Here is a 16,611-nt window from a genome sequence, read left to right as displayed (position 1 = left end):
CTTGAATAAATACTTGAATGGAAATATACAATATTTTTGCTGAAACTACCCGTTTCAGTGTAAAGTGTCGTAATAATGGTAAACAATATGCCTTCGGCACTCGGTGTTTCAGGCACGGCGACCCTCAGTCTATAGGACGTAGTGTTTTTAGTGAAGGTTTTGCTGTTCCATTACCCTCAAAAACTTGGGTCGACCTATAAACGAGGCATATCATAAATTAATGATTTCTTGGTCAAAAAATCAGGGTCGACCTATAAACGAGGTAGAATTATAGATGAGTATATACAGTATACAAATGCAAATATTTTATCCTGGACAATATAGGAACCAATTTGGGGAAGTTGAAGAAGATCGATTGTACCATGGCTCCAAAACTGTCCTTCAAATAATGTTGTTTATTATTTGTTTAATGTATAGCTGTACAGTATACTCCCCCCGCCCCCACAGTTCTTCCCTCCTTTACTACTGAATTATACACTTTAAAAAACATTTGTTATATTAAATAAGTGAAGCTTATTATTACTACAGTAGACTAATAGTTTCAACTTTAACTTGATGCCTTAACCATTTACTCTCTGTTCCTGTATATCACCAGTACAGTACAGTATACATCTTTAATTTATTCTGCAAGTATTTGGAGTTTTAGTAACAACATACATTTAATCACCTTATTTAACATTTTGGCAGGGCGATGATGAATATTTCATCGTCCAAAAAAGTCCTGTTAGCATTTTGATGATGAAAATATTGTCAGCAACTTCATATATTTGCAAAAAAATCTATTTATAGCTTCATTTTCATGGTCCAAGTCACAAAATGTGTGCCGTTGTCTTCCCATTCTCGCGGCACAACTGTGGTGGGCGTGAGGTGTTGGGATAACCTCCCCGTGGGCCTGCATGCATCAGTGCGTCCCAAGGATTTACAGTGAGTAGACGCTGCACACTCCTTTGCGACAGTCACTTGTATTTTCTTACATTTGTTTTAGATTTAACTTCCTTTGTATAACAGTATTGTAGTGATATCATTTGTGAAGAACTACACACTAAAAAAATTAAATACAATGGAAAATAATGACAAACAAAAAGTACATGCAATCATTTATGCTGCGATTGTCATTAGGTTGGCACATCCTGCCCAGCTCTGGGTGGTGGCAGATGCGCCTCGTGGGCCCCAGAAAGTGTTAACATCCAGAGGTCATCAGCAGGAACAAATTTTAGTCAAACAATCCTTATCTAAGACGAGGGAGCATATTGCTTTAGAGGTAAATATCTGAGCACCGTAATCTTGTGCACTGGGCATTTATTAACCTCATCATCGTCATTTTTTAGAATATTAAAACCGAAAATTCAATGACACTGTACATTAAATTAGGTTAGGATTACTTACCTGTTTAGGAACTGTGCCAATGTCTGTGAAGATGGTCTGCCAGTAGGCCCACAAGAAGAGCCCCAATAATACATGGTATGCAATAAGATAAAAACCTGAAATAAATAATATACCATCAGTCTTGATCATGAAAACTCTGGACAAACTTTACAGCACCTTATAAACTTCTGGCACAACACCTCGAAGGGACGTGATATAATACAGGGAAATATGTCCCATTTAGCAAGACACCACCAACTGAACACCTTTTCAGCAACACACATCACTCATAAAAATAAAAGTATTTCTAATGTTACATAAAAGTATGGACCTTCTGCAATAAAAAGTTAATAGACTGAAAACTAAAGCAGTACTGTACCACACTGTCTAGTTAGTTGTGTCGTGATAGTGAACACCGTCATAAATGAACCCGAGGTAATGTTTTTTACCATACATGAATTAATTTCTTTTCAGTTGGAGGAATAAAAGGAGTTATCTCTATTTGGCAAAAAGTCTCATTTGTATCTCATGTCTAAGCTGGACAAATATTCTTACAAATCCCAAACCTATTTAGAAATCAGCTTAATAATTACAAGACACTTCATGCTCACTTACATTTTTCTATGATGTTCGCAATAGTACCTGAAGAGAAGAACACAGAACTTGTAATATAGTTTGAGAAATTCATCACAAGTAACAAATTACTGATACATATAAAAGTGTCATTCACAGGTAAAACTTTTGATTTACTTGAGCAGAATGTCCTTAATATATCTTGGTTACTGTACAATTACCACACTTGTGTTATGACAGTAAAGTTGTGCACAGTTTTACCAAACAATTCACCTAACTATTCTTGGCAGAACAAAATGAATTAATGATTCAGTATATGGTGAAGCAGTTAAAATTATGACAAAAGTGAATTAATATAAATCTCAAAGTCTTGTACATTTCTACAAGTCAGTATAAGATACTAACCGATGTTGAGCTGGATCACATAGGCATAATACGACCAGACTACCACAGTCACAATAAAAATAACAGGTAGCCACTTGGCTGCTTTAAAGCATAATCTGCAAGGAGTTGTCAACACAGAGAACTTGGGTGCCATGGTTGTTGTTGCCGACATCCCTGACGGATTCTTCAGTTTGGTAAGATCTGAAAATTAGCAAATCACATAACTAATTTGAGTCTAAAATGTGACACAATGTTCAACAAAACGATATAAATTAAACTAAAACCTCTCAGATCTAGTGCCCTTTAATCCACATTTTGCCTCAAACCAGACTCCATGGATGAGTCAGGACAGCTCCTCTGGTCTAGACATTGCTAGAGTGTACTGTATCTTGATGAGCTACACTGGACATGGTGGAAACAGACCATGGGTTGCACAAACTTCTTTGTGAGGGACTTTGTAAAATCTGAGGTTTACAAAACAATATTTACAGAACAACAAAGTCTTTTTAATCTTATTGTGCAATGCACTGGACAGGTTTGAAATCTGTATAAACACCTATGGTGCTCATGTTGGACTTAAGCATAATATACTATATATACAATTGACTACTGTAATACTTCTTCATCACGAATGACCATTGTTTCAACAAAATAGGTAAGGACTTTTCGACCATTCTAAATGTTCCACTACTGTACTGTCAATCACAGCTACAGAGGGAAAGGTCTGCTGTCCTGTCTTAATTGCCAGTCTTTAGGTCTAACCAGTTTTCCTGTTATAAATCAACTTGTGATGAGCTGGTCCTTGACTGGAGAGATTAGTGACCTCTAAAACCCATAGCTCAGTATTAACTTCTTCTATATCCCTCTATGGTTCTCTTCAGGTGAAGAAAGGCCAGGGGCTGCCATCCTCAGTGGATTTCAGTTCTTGTCCTTGATCAACCATGAAAAGTCATTATAAACGAATATACAGTATACTGGCCGTACCTGATGAATCACTGTCACCTAAATGTCGAACTGCAGTGCCCCCTGTACTTGTGGGCAGTGTCACTGGGAGCTAGCAAGCACTATCTGAGAAAACAAAGCCTTGGACACTAAACAACAATCCAGAATGATTAAGATTGAGTTGGTATGAACTTAAATAGGAATCTAGAATGTGTGGACATCATAATTATGAAAAGATGAAGTATGCAAATGTTTGCAGGGAGAAGAAATAGTTACAATGGAACATTCTGAGATAAAGTTATATAGGATGGACAGGTTCAAATAGCATTATTAGAGAGAAATTTCACTTTATATATACAAGTAGTAGAAGTATGAGAGAAGTACGTAGGGTTTCTTGTAAAATAGAAGTTGGGTAATTGTGTAAATGGTAACTGGACAAAGGCAGATAAAGTTCTGTTAGTAAAGTTTGATGCTAAACCCATAACTTGGTAATAATTCAGAGTCATGCAGCAACAAATGAGACCAAAGATGAGGTTTTAGATAAGTTTTAAGGTGATTTAAAGCAGTATAAAAAAGCTGTAAAGTTTAAGGAATGCTTGATTATAATGGGTGACTTTAATTAAAAGGAAAGGAAGGAGAAAGATGTGCCAGAATTAGGACCACACGGGTTGGGTAATAGAAATGACAGTGGAGAAATGTTACTTTATTTTGTATAGAAAACAAGAGAATCATTGGATATGTGTGGTTTAAATATCCCCCATGGCATCTTAACACAGGGAAAACAAGAGTCAATAATACATTAAATGTGATGTTAAAGGATCCAAGACCTCAGTAACCCACCTAGAGGCACTGTAGGTCAGATCATGTCCCAGTAATGAGGTCCAGTAGGCAAAAATATTAGAAATTTGATAAGGAAAAAAGTTGGATAATATCAAATGAGATTTTAGGAAGATAAAAAAGATAGAGGTAGAATATGAAATTGAAACCCAGATCAAATTTTCAGTGCTGTTGGAGAGACGACTTAAAAACAAGAAATAAAACTCTAGTGGAATAAACTGAAAGAAATATTATTAAAAGTGGGATCAATAAACTTTACACAAGAAAGTTGACAAGAGGAAGGGAGGCTTACACACAGCTCCCATAAAGTTGTTATAAATGAGCATAGTTAAGATAAAAGTTGATGACAGTAAGTGACAGGAAGAGCGAAGGTGATAACAGGAGATAATAATAACTGACAGGAAATGTTACAAAAATATAAAGGAATAAAACAAAAGAGGACATACCGTATTTTATGTCATATAAGACCCACCCCCTATTTCACCAGGGAATATTTAAGGAAAAAATATATCTATGTATTTTAGTCATGTAGCCATACCAGTAGTTTTCTTAAAAATAATATATACCAGTAAATGTGAGGAATAACTAAAAATAATACCAATAAATAAGTAAAAACCCAAAATACTCCATTCCCATTTGGCTGCTGACCAACAATAGTTTCACCACACACGGGAGGCAGCCGAGACCCCTCACTCACCCTTCCTCTCAACACTCCAACAAAGTTTATTCCCTTTCATGTTTTGGACTTTATGATAATTATCTTTGGCATATTCTGTATGTAAGACTGAGTGTGCATGTAACATAGGATATAAAAAATATGTATCTACCACAAATTATGAGTTGATAAATAACTATAACTTATTGTACCTCACAGCCTAGCCTGGAGTGGTGAGAAGTGGCTATAGTGATGACTCTTGTGTTACAAATACAAAACTAATATAAAATACTGAAAAAGTAAAAAGTTTAAAAAAATTAAAGAATATTATCACAGCTGTAAAGTAACAGTTTATACAGCAAGACAAAGGCTGAAGCGGCTCACAACTCCCTGTACTGTGTCTCCTTTCCCAGCATTCATAAACCATACCAACTACCTTTCTTATGTTACTCTTCAATCATTTGTATACAAACTAAATCTACAAAAACATGCATATAAAAACATTAAGAAAAGCTAAATGAAGGTTTAACACAATCGCCATTTCCATAGACACTCTGCTTCGCCATAGCAATGCAGACCAGCGTACACTATCCTCTGCTGACTCCCTAGCAACGGCGACCCTCCCCCACACACTGAGCCCTCCTCCCACACTCTGCGCCCTCCGCTGCACTCCCCCTGCGCCCTCCCCCACACACCCCCCCTCCCACACTCTGCCCCCTCCCCCCCACACTCTCACCCCTCCCCACACTCTCACCCTCCCCCACACCTCTCGCCCTCCTCCCTCTGCCCCCTCCCCACTACACCCTCCCCCTCCTACACTGCGCCCTCCCCTCTCGCCTCCCTCCCCACTCTCGCCCTCCCACACTCTGCACCCTCCCCCACACACTGCGCCCTCCTCCCACTCCCCCACTGAGCTGCCTAATGTGTGTGCAAAGAAAAGTTTATTCCCTTTATGTATTTGACCTTATGATAATATTGTTTTTTTTGCATATTCTGTATGTAGCATTGTTAAAAAATAAATAAATAAATAAAATAAGTATATCTACCCGAAATTATGAGTACAGGAGGTCCCCGACATACGAACACCTGCCAATATGAACGAGGTTAAACTTGAAATTTACAATATTTTATTTACCTGATGACTTTTTTTTTTTACTTTCATTTACTGTATTTTGTCATTCCATTTCTTCTTTTGTGTCTTAAATTAAGTGATTTAGGCTCTGATATACAGTATGAGTATTTTAAACATTGTTCTGTAAGTACTGTATACACAGAGCACGTGTTCCGACTTACGTACATATCCAACTTAAGAACGTCCTCGGAAACGGAACCCGTTGGTAACTCAGGGACCCCCTGCACTGGTAGTCCGGTGGTAACAGTGATGAGTAACTTGGCAAGCCCAAAAAATTATTTTTAACCCTTAAGCCCCAGGCGATGTTCCAGAATGTCCGCCTATTTTCCCGCCATTCTTTTTTTATTATTATTTTTGCAAATGTTGATTTTTGTTCTTGATTTAACCCCACATGGGGGTACTGCCAGCAGCACCCTAACCCGGGGCTTAAGGGTTAAATGCTAGGTTCATACAGCAGAGGAGAGACCTACCCTCACATATAAAACAAATTACAACTTACGGAATAAGGGTTAGGGTGAGACAGCTGATGACCGTGATGGCTGGACATGAGTCATAGGCCTACTGCAAGCGTGACCTGCCACCGATGTCTAGCCATGGTGAAATAATTTTGTCTACACTGCTGGGGCGCTGTGGATTAAAATTTATAATTAGGGATTATATTCAAGACATTCATATGAATATAAAGTTTTGCATTGTGACAACAAAAATATTTATACTGTACAGTACAGTACTTAGCTTCATATATCAGGGTCTCTGTTATGTCAACATCTTTATCATTTCTGTCCCTGTTATCATGGACCGAGTGTGTGATCCTTTGTCTCACACAGAACAGTACTGTACTCTACTTCTCTTTAATATTTCTTAAGATAAAATATATATTCAACCAAGAATTACCTTAACCCCTTCACAACAGCGATGCCACTTGTAATATTTTACCTGGTTAATACCAGACAATTTTATTCAGCATACACAGAGTGATCTGATAAGAGTGCCAACTTCTATGTAGACCATAAGGGATTATAACAGTCACCAGCTACACTATAACTTTGACTGCTGGTAAAGCATAACAAGTGACAAAGCTCTGAATAGCTTCCTGCAGTGATGAGGCATTGAAGAAGCAAACACACACGTACAGCTTGTAATTCAAAACTGGAGGCAAATAAAGAACTTGAGAAAAAAGAATGGGAAATTAAAAGGACAAACCTAAACTGAGTGAGCAAGAAAATGAAGACTTAGTCCTAATCCAAAAGTTAACAGTACACTTTTAAGGGGAATAGCCCACCTGGGCACAGGTCATTGACCAACAACGAGGCCTAGGGGTAAAAAATAAGAGTAAAAAGAAATAAAAAATAATAAAGAAAAAGATTATATTAATCTACACCACTAAGATGCCGAAACACCAGCTTTTTGAAGAGAGACAGATTGTATGGGTATGGAATCACAAAAGACGGCAGAGCATTCCACAGTCTGGCTGTGTGAGGAAAGAAGGCTGTACTATAACGGGTTATTCTAGTGTGACCGACATCCACAGAGAAACGGTGGGCAAGACGAGTGTTACGAACCCACGGTCTTGCCGGCGGTACACAGGATGTTGTCTTCATATTCAACTGAAATCAAGTCCTTTTAAAACATGGAGGTCCAATGTGCCCCAAACTTAATGACAACCCAACCTTCATGCTAACTTTAGCTATTTTTAAGTCAAATTACTTTAGTTTATAAATGAAAATCCCGAAGGTACCTTAGGGCTTTCCGTACCAGACCTGATCATTTTAATAAAATTAAAAAAAAACAAAAAAAAAACATGAACTTGTTGAATTAAACTAAAAACTAAAGCGTTTCAGTTATCTCACTCACAGGATCACTTACAATACAGGATTTATATATTATTAATAATATTAAAAATAGACCAATAAACATCAAGGATTTACAGCAATTCTCACATCATTACACGTAGTTTGGTGACTGTACCTTAGAGCAGTGTTTCATACCTAAACACTGTAAACTGTTCACCAATGTAAATTATTTAGTGAAGATAAAATATACAGTACCAGACGGTGGTTGTGGTATTTTTAAGCTGCAGTTTAAGTTTGATGACTAAAAGCATATATTAAGTACACTATTCGTGCCTGAACTAATGAGTTTCCATAAGTGGTAATAGAAATTCAGGAGACAGCATATGTGAGAATGGTTGATGAGAAGAACCTGAGTAAGATGGAGGGAAAAACGTACAGAGACCTTCAGGTAAAACTTTTACTGCATTGGGAAGTATTTGAGAGGGGCAGTAAGAGTGCAATGCAACTCTTTATTCATACGGTCCGTCCATATTGCGACTTGGGAAACATTTTAAATATTTAGACTGTGTAATGTGTATGTATAATTGTCTTTTTAATTATACTGTAGTTGTACAGTAAACCCTCGCTTTACGCGGTTTCACTTTACGCGTTTCCACGTTTACGCGGTACCCTGCCGAACACGGAATGCTCACTTTCCGCGGTGTGTGTACCCTTTTACGCGGTGAGCGGCTGGCGGTCCTCTCGCGCCACGCCATTTTTGGATCTAAACCTCCCGCCATCCGCCATGTTGTGTAAGTGGTGCGAGTAGGTTGCGCAGTGTATGTCTTTGTTGCGTTATCGGTGACGTCATATGATGTATCAGACTGTGATTGGGCAAAGCATCCTTACCTCCCTCCCCGCTAGCTGTGATTGGTTTAATGTACTATGACGTGCCCCGCTGCGGGAGCGTTCAAGCTCCTTGACTTACCCACGTCAGTTACACCCCTCCCGGCTACACCGTGCATATCGGTATACATTGTTCCATAAGAATGGCTTCCACCGGACCACCACCACCACAAAGAAACCTTGCATTACCTGGACCCAACCGCCCTAAGCCAAAGATGACACGTCATTCCTTAAGCTACGTAATTAAATATAAGATCATACAAGAGTTGGAGAAAGGAACAAGACAGGTTGATCTCGCGCGCCAGCATGGTGTTTACGAGTCTACGATCAGGACAATTAAGAAGGATGCAGCCAAGATAAAGGAGCACATGAACATCACAAAGTCTACAGGTGCTTCTATGATCAAGTATTGCCACAACCAGGTGCTTCTCAAGACGGAAAAATTACTTGTGAGCTACTTGGTTCGTCAGGCACGACGGAACATGGCGGTGGACACGCGCTCAGTTAAGGAGTACGCACGTGAACTGTATGCTGCAGTGTCACGAAAGATGGGAATTGCAGAGCCCAAACCCTTTAATGCTTCCTCTGGGTGGTTACATAGGTTTAAGAAGAGGAACAAGATCACCAATATCAACATTGGTGGTGAAGAAGCTAGTGCTGACTGTGTTGCAGCTAGGGAATTTCCTCCGTTTTTACGTGAGATTATGGAGGAAGGACAGTACACCGACGACCAGGTGTTTAACATGGACGAATCTGGTCTTTTTTGGAAAAAGCTACCTTCCAAGACCTTCGTTGTGAAGAATGCCAGCAAGTGTCGAGGCCGGAAGTTGCAGAAGGAGCGCATCACCGTCCTGTTTACCACCAATGACTCCGGTACCTGTAAGCTCAAGTTATCGGTGATCCACACAGCACGCAAGCCGCACGCCTACAAGAGCATGGACATGACCAAGCTAAATGTCCACTGGCTGACCGCTCGTAAGGCGTGGATGTTCTCTACTCTGTCCCTCTCCTGGTTTGATGACTGTTTCGTTCCTGACGTTAAGAAATTCTGTGAGCAACACAATGTTCCATTCAAGATTTTGTTGCTGCTTGACAACGCACCAGGACACTCACTCCTACTGTTAGATCGTCACCCCAACGTAAAAGTGGTCTTCCTTCCTCCCAACACTAGGTCTATAATACAGCCCATGGACCAAGAATTGATCTGTAATGTAAAAGCTGCATTCTCTGCCAAGAAATTCAAGCTCCTGAACGACTACACCAACACCAAGGAAGAGTTGCGTAACCTGAGTGACACCAACACCGATAGCAAGAGCAAAGACGACGAGGATCAACAGTTGGCAGAGCAAGAAGTACTTGTGAGACAATGTTGGAGAACATTCAACGTCAAGAAAGCTGTGGACTTCTTGGTGGAGGCATGGGATCAGCTGTCCGTAGATCTGTTCGTCACGCATGGAGACATGTGTTGCAAGGCATTCCGGGTGTTAGGCAGAGTAAATCTGTGACTGGTGAGGTTCAGACTGTTGCAGTAGCAGTGGACCTTGCCAGAGAAGCTGCGCAGAGTGTTACAGCTGCAGGCTTCTCCGAGACCACCAACGACGACATCCTGGAGGTGATAAGGGATCCTGATGTGACTACCGACGAGATGGTAGATGATGATGACGTCAGTGAAGAGGGAGGTGGTGCGTCATCCCAAGAAGAACGCCAGTTATCCCATAGTAATGTAAGGGGTGCCATCGAGTGTATTGGGAAAGTCAAGCTCCTCCTTTCCGACGACCCTGACGCTAACAGGTATGAAATCTTCACTACCCAGCTGTGCAGACTATGGAGCCCTACATCAAGGTTTATCACAACAACATAAACACCAGCCGTCAGCAAAGCATGACCGAGTTCTTCGCCCGCAACCCACCACAGCCAGCCCAAGCCAGTGATAGTGACAGAGGTAGAGACAGTGATGATGACTTTGAGGGATTTGTCAGGGAGGCACTAATAAGTGTGGATGACAGCGATGAAGACTCACCTGAGGGCCAGTAGCCTGCCCTCTGCCTCGGAACCAGCCTCCATTCCCCTACGCCGACCCATCTCTTCTCCTAACGTAAGTGTTAAACCCAACCTTGTTTTTTTCTAACCTAACCTACAGTATATTTTTCTCTTATTGATCGTTCCCTTCTATGAATACCATCATAAAGTTAAGATGTTATTTTTAGTAAAACGTACATATTGTGTCGGGAAAAAGTGGAGTTTGGGGGTCGGCCCGGTTTCTATTTCAATTAATCCCAGATGTTATGTTGTTCACTTTACGCGGGCCGCCGTGGGTTCAATTAACCGCGTAAAGTGAGGGTTCACTGTATATATTCTGACAGCAGTAATAGGTACTTAAATACCGGTAATAAAGATTTTTCATATTCAGATCGTGTAATACGGTATGTATACAATATTTATTAGGGTATTATTATCGATTTGGTCACCTGGGGAATCTTAAGAATTTAGGTTAGGTTAGATTAGATTGGCAAGGTTAGGTTAGTTAGGGTAGGTTAGATTAGTTAGGGTAGGTAAGATCAAAATCATTCTAAACACATCAAAAACTGTCGTAAAAACAGATGAACGACCGAAACGATAATTTTACCATTATTAGTTTTAGCGGATAAATTCTGTCAAAGTTATACTGTACAACGTGGCTAAAATAAAACAGTTGTGTGAATAAAATGTCCTGGTGTTTCCTGCCTTTCCATTCTCTTCATAATCTATCAAAATATACTAATTCTTTCCGTGTGTGTGACAATGCCATAAATAATCGGCTAATATGCTACATACTTGTGACCGTCAGCAGTTTGGTAATTATGGAGGGGCGTTTTCAGACAGTTTTGTACGCTGATTACTTTCACTTCTATTCATTTTGTGGAAATTTTTAGTTTTCTAGATATAGGTGAGTTAAGATACATATAGGTTAGGTTAGCACATGATTTCAGCCATTCTTTTATTATTACACAACATAATACAGTATCATATACCTTTAATAAAATCAGTGACAACTAAATAATCATCGGCAAAATTATCGTTTCAGTCGTCCATCTATCTGGAAGTTGATATAAACCATGGGAAAACCTAACCTAACCTACCCAACCCTAACCCAACCCAACCCAACCCAACCCAACCCAACCCAACCCAACCCAACCCAACCCAACCCAACCCAACCCAACCCAACCTAACCTAACCTAACCTAACCTAACCTAACCTAACCTAACCTAACCTAACCTAACCTAACCTAACCTAACCTAAAATTCACTGGATGACTGAAACGATAATAATACCTAATCATCTTACAGTGTATGGACCAAATTCACCAAAGTCAGGGAAGGTAAATTAGGAACATCATTGTCTCGAACACTCTGGGTAACTTCAAATATAGGTTGGGCCGATATACGAGGGAAGGAGGCTGGGTGTAAATGGGACTGCTCAGTATGGGGTCAACAGGCCAGCTGCAGTTTCCTCCATTCTTATATTCTTCACTAACAATAGGCTGAAAATACCACGGCCCAAAATTACCGTAAGTCAAATTTCCATAAAGTCGGTAGCTCCCATGAGTATGACATCTAAATTATTACTAAACTATATCAATGTCACCCTGTTATTATCAGTTACCAGCTGTAAATAAAAAATATGGCCCATTTTTTCAGAGTCTTGCACAACTCTGGCCACTAGAGGCACAAATTGGCAATTCTATTATACATAAAAAAACTCAACTTATTCAGTTTTTCACACCTAACCAAACAACCCCAGACTGTGACATGTTAATCCACACCTTTTAACAATAACGTGTAGAACAGGAGCCTAAGACTGTCACACCAGGACCAGAAGTACATGAAGAGATAAGATGAACTGCACGGTAATAAAACAAACCTAGTCCTTAATAATACATCTAGAGAAAAACAATTCATTTAACGTTAACAGAGGTGGAAATTTAGGTTTATAATTACATAATATTGTGAACAAACTCCAATATCCCTGTAGACCTCCTCCCTGGTGACTCACCCCTCACCTAACCCTCCCCACACCTCCACCACACTCACCTAGTTTCTTCCTCACTCTCTCTGCCACAATTCTCTCCACTGTTGCAGAATGATTGACAAATTTCCGGCAACAAGTTAACAAATGATAATAGAAAAACAAATCCATATATAAGTTACAAGGGTTACATTGACCATAACTTTGAACTTGTTTTATGAATAATCTGAGTCTGTAGTAAGTAGTGTTGGATCATTTATACAGCGTTAACTAGTAAGGTATTTTGTTACTATGGGATAACTTTATCAATCTCTTTCTATCACCAATTACTATATTATAAGATGCATCATATATAGATTACTAATGAAACTCATCTCCTTAATACCATATATCCCGCCTCTGTATAATTTATATATTAAATAATTACAAACTCAAGTAAAAACAAATTATTTTACCGTGAGAAACAAAAGTAGCTGCTGTGAATGTCTCTATAATAAGAGTAACCTATTTTAAGTTCACACAAAGCAGAGATAAAGTTCTACCATATATAATTAATATCTGTGAAGCTTTTGTGTCTAGATTTTATATACATAATTTAATTTACTCTACTACCAATTGATTATAAGTCTATTATGAGCATTAATAAGGTAGTTTGCACAAATATGGACAAAATTATAATTACTGATTACCTGGTATTAATAAATCAAGCCTGTTGATAAGCATTTAACTTCTAATAGAAAAATAAAACATCAAAATTAATATGTAAAAAAAAAACTTATTTACTGCTTCTTAAATATATAGCTACACTACTTTTGGTTATTAATTGGTGTTAGGTGACAGACACAAGGAAATTGGCACATGTCATCTGGTGGTTACTTAAGCATATCCTGGCTCAGGTCCAAAGTCCAAGTTCACTTATTTATTCATTAAGTATGGCATACGAGTTCACTACAGGTACTATACAAAATATAGTATACAGAATTTGGATTCCATGAAGGGAAGGCCTTTTGGGATCCTTTTGTGAGGTCGGGATAATTAACCAGTTTTCACAAATAATTACACCTTCCTTTGATGCCAAGTATAACGGGTTAGTGTAACTCAGCTGTTTGTACTTAAAAGTGAAAGTGAATTCTGAAGGACAAGTGTGGATGTAGCAGACAGTAACTTAAGGCAGTATGATGTCCGGCACTACACTGGACAACCTCACTTTCCCAACCTAACAAAGACATGACAAAAGCAAAAAATTACAGTAATAAAATACAAAATTATCCATAAACAGAAACGGATTCAACTAGATATTTACCAAACGCCGTCATGTACACGTATTGGTAACTAGAGCTACTGTTTGGATAAATATTGTGTGTTAATGGGTTAATCCTCATTGTCAGCTCTCTTAGGGTTCAATGGACTCTACTAAGTGGAATGAACAGCGATTTTTTTTATTCGTCTGAGGACTATAAATTGTAACAAACGGTGAAATACTATGAGCTCTGAAATAAACAATGGGTCATTTGATAGTCCACGTCATACCTGTTACTATGGAGTGTGTAACTGGGGTCAATTGGCTCCCAGAAGACTGGATAAGGTGTAGTGGGACCAGCTCATATGCCGCGGGGTGTGTGGTGCATTTTTTGATCATTCTTTACTTTTTGATGTTTTTGGAGTGAATTTTATAAGACAATAGAGCTTATAGAAGATAATTTATATGGGTATTGGGTATTAGGTGCAGGAAAATAAAATTGACGGGGTTTTGAATAACTTGTTTATTGGAGATTTTTCAGGGTGCCGTTAATGGGGGCACTTAAAGTGTTTCATGTTATAAATGAGAGATACTTACTAGTGTTGTCTTTTCTTTTCAGGTTATTATAATGTTTCCAGGCAGATATGGCAAGAATACAAGCTTTTTTGCAGATTGAAATAGACAGTATATTATTTGGTCATAAGGTAGAGCTCAGCGACCCCCTCTGAGTTGCTAGGGCAGGAGGACCCAGGAAACCGTTGTAAGAGATGGTGAACAGTTACAAATACTGGAACCGGATGACGAGGATGTGGTAGAATTTGTAGAAAATTAAGATGAAACTGATGTTAGTGAGAGTGAGAAGGTACCCACGAGGGATACCACCCAAGACCCAAACTCCTCTACCAGCCGCAACACCATCATGTTCTACCCGCAACACCATCATGTTCTACCCGCAACACCATCATGTTCTACCTGCAACACCATCATGTTCTACCCGCAACAACTACCACCACGCAAGAAACGCCGTACACAGCAGGGGCGAGGAGAGTCAGGAGGATGACCCAGCCACATCCCTCACCTCACCTACCAGACTGCACCACCACGTCACAACAGCAGTTGCCAAGCGGGGAACAGGAGACATTAATGAAGAGGATTACATCATGAAATTCAATGAAAACCGGTACAGTCAGCCAATGATGCACCGACCCCACCCTGGGTCTCGTGCTGGCAATACTTGGTAAAGGAAAGCTGTATGTAAAGGTGATTGTGATTGGTGGATCTGTTTTCGGTTGTATCACTGTCAGGATAATTATTAAACAAACCAAAGGTAAAATTTTTATAATAATAAACTATTCATTGTTATTTAAGGTCATGAGAAGTTTCTAAATGTTCGTATATTTGCTTAAATAATGAAGACAAATATATTAATGAATTGGCAACCCAACTACAACCACAGCTGTCCACAAGATTCTCACATAACATTTTCTTCATATTATACTACAGAACTTGTCAAGCCATACTATTACAGCCAGAGAACAGTTACAATGGATAACTGGTTTACATCGTATCTACTCACCTGTGAACTGAAATCCAAAGATATGAGACAAGTGGGCACCATCAAGAGGAAGAGTTGTATCCCCACTGAAATGTTTGATGAGAAGAATCATAAGGTGAAGACTTCAGCATTCCTGTACGATCATAGAAGCACCTTGGTCTCGTACTACCCCAGAAAGAATAAGGGAGACTGTAGTGGATACCTCCACCACAAACGCTGTTTGTCGCTGAGTAGCCGACCCCGCGAATTCCCCAGTGTATACCTCGTGGTCTAGGTCAACCAGCGCCGCCTCACATAAGAACATAAGAATGGAGGAAACTGCAGCGGGCCTATTGGCCCATACTGGGCAGTCCCGTTTACACCCAACCCCTATTGCTCATATAAGCATCCAACCTATGTTTGAAGCTATTCAGCGTATTCGAGTTAATGATGATATTTGGTAACTTGTTCCATTCATCCACTACTCTGTTTCCAAACCAGTGTTTACCTATTTCACGCCTAAATCTAAATTTGTCCAATTTAAAACCATTGTTACGAGTTCGCTCCTGGTTGGATAGTTTGAGTACCTTTGTAATGTCCCCTTTGTTTGGCCCTGACTTCCACTTATACACCTCTATCAGGTCGCCCCTCGCTCTACGTCTCTCGAGGGAGTGCAAATTAAGATGCTTTAATCTGTCTCTGTACTCAAGGTTCCTAATGCCCTGGATTAGTCTTGTCATTCTCCTCCGAATTCTTTCCAAGGATTCTATATCCATTCTGTAATACGGTGACCAGAACTGAACTGCGTAATCCAGGTGTGGTCTCACAAGAGCAAGATACAGTTTTAGGATGACCTCGCTAGTCTTGTAACTAACACTCCTTTGTATGAACCCAAGTACTTTATTAGCCTTGTTACGAGCAAAAACAAGAACCTAACAAGGAGGCTACAAGGGACCATACAGCATGGAGAGATGCCATCAGGCAATTGTGGCTAACCCACAAAAGTGAGGACAAATGCCAAGAAAATATTAATACCCAGAATATAAATCTTGTTTCTCATTATATACAGAATGTGCTTAAAAATGTCTTGGATGTCATTGTAAGTATGTTCTGGGACAGTTTTTTTATTTACAGGATCAGTACCCAGGAACTTTACCTCTGATTCATGGAAGTCAATGGTTGTACTGTGCTACTGTATCATTAACAACACCTGAAGATAAGGAGATGTGTCTGATGCAGGAAAGGTAAAAAATAAATACAGTAAAG

General features: G+C 39.4%; 1 protein-coding gene across 8 annotated transcripts in view; it reads right to left on the bottom strand.

Moving 5' to 3' along the window:
• The window catches only part of LOC121864505 (palmitoyltransferase ZDHHC20-B-like), a 52,951-nt gene extending 40,182 nt beyond the window's left edge, over positions 1–12,769 (bottom strand). For 5 of the 8 annotated variants that reach the window (XM_042363551.1, XM_042363556.1, XM_042363555.1 and 2 more), the window contains exons 1-6: positions 12,637–12,769; positions 6,388–6,515; positions 3,307–3,390; positions 2,344–2,523; positions 1,981–2,007; positions 1,387–1,481 (exon numbers count right to left, since the gene is read on the bottom strand). In XM_042363551.1, coding sequence (XP_042219485.1) covers positions 1,387–1,481; positions 1,981–2,007; positions 2,344–2,494 — 273 coding nt within the window. In that variant the 5' untranslated portion in view covers positions 2,495–2,523; positions 3,307–3,390; positions 6,388–6,515; positions 12,637–12,769. Of the gene's footprint in view, positions 1–1,386; positions 1,482–1,980; positions 2,008–2,343; positions 2,524–3,306; positions 3,391–6,387; positions 6,516–12,543; positions 12,566–12,636 lie in introns of those variants that run through there. The other 3 variants (XM_042363550.1, XM_042363552.1, XM_042363553.1) reach the window with 3 other exon arrangements.
• Between the last annotated feature and the right edge of the window lie 3,842 nt (positions 12,770–16,611).

This window comes from Homarus americanus, unplaced genomic scaffold, assembly GCF_018991925.1.
Source record: "Homarus americanus isolate GMGI-L3 unplaced genomic scaffold, GMGI_Hamer_2.0 scaffold25860, whole genome shotgun sequence".
NCBI lineage: Eukaryota > Metazoa > Arthropoda > Malacostraca > Decapoda > Nephropidae > Homarus > Homarus americanus.
The sequence above is the reverse complement of the archived record's forward strand: the minus strand, read 5'-3'. Positions and strand labels throughout refer to the sequence as shown.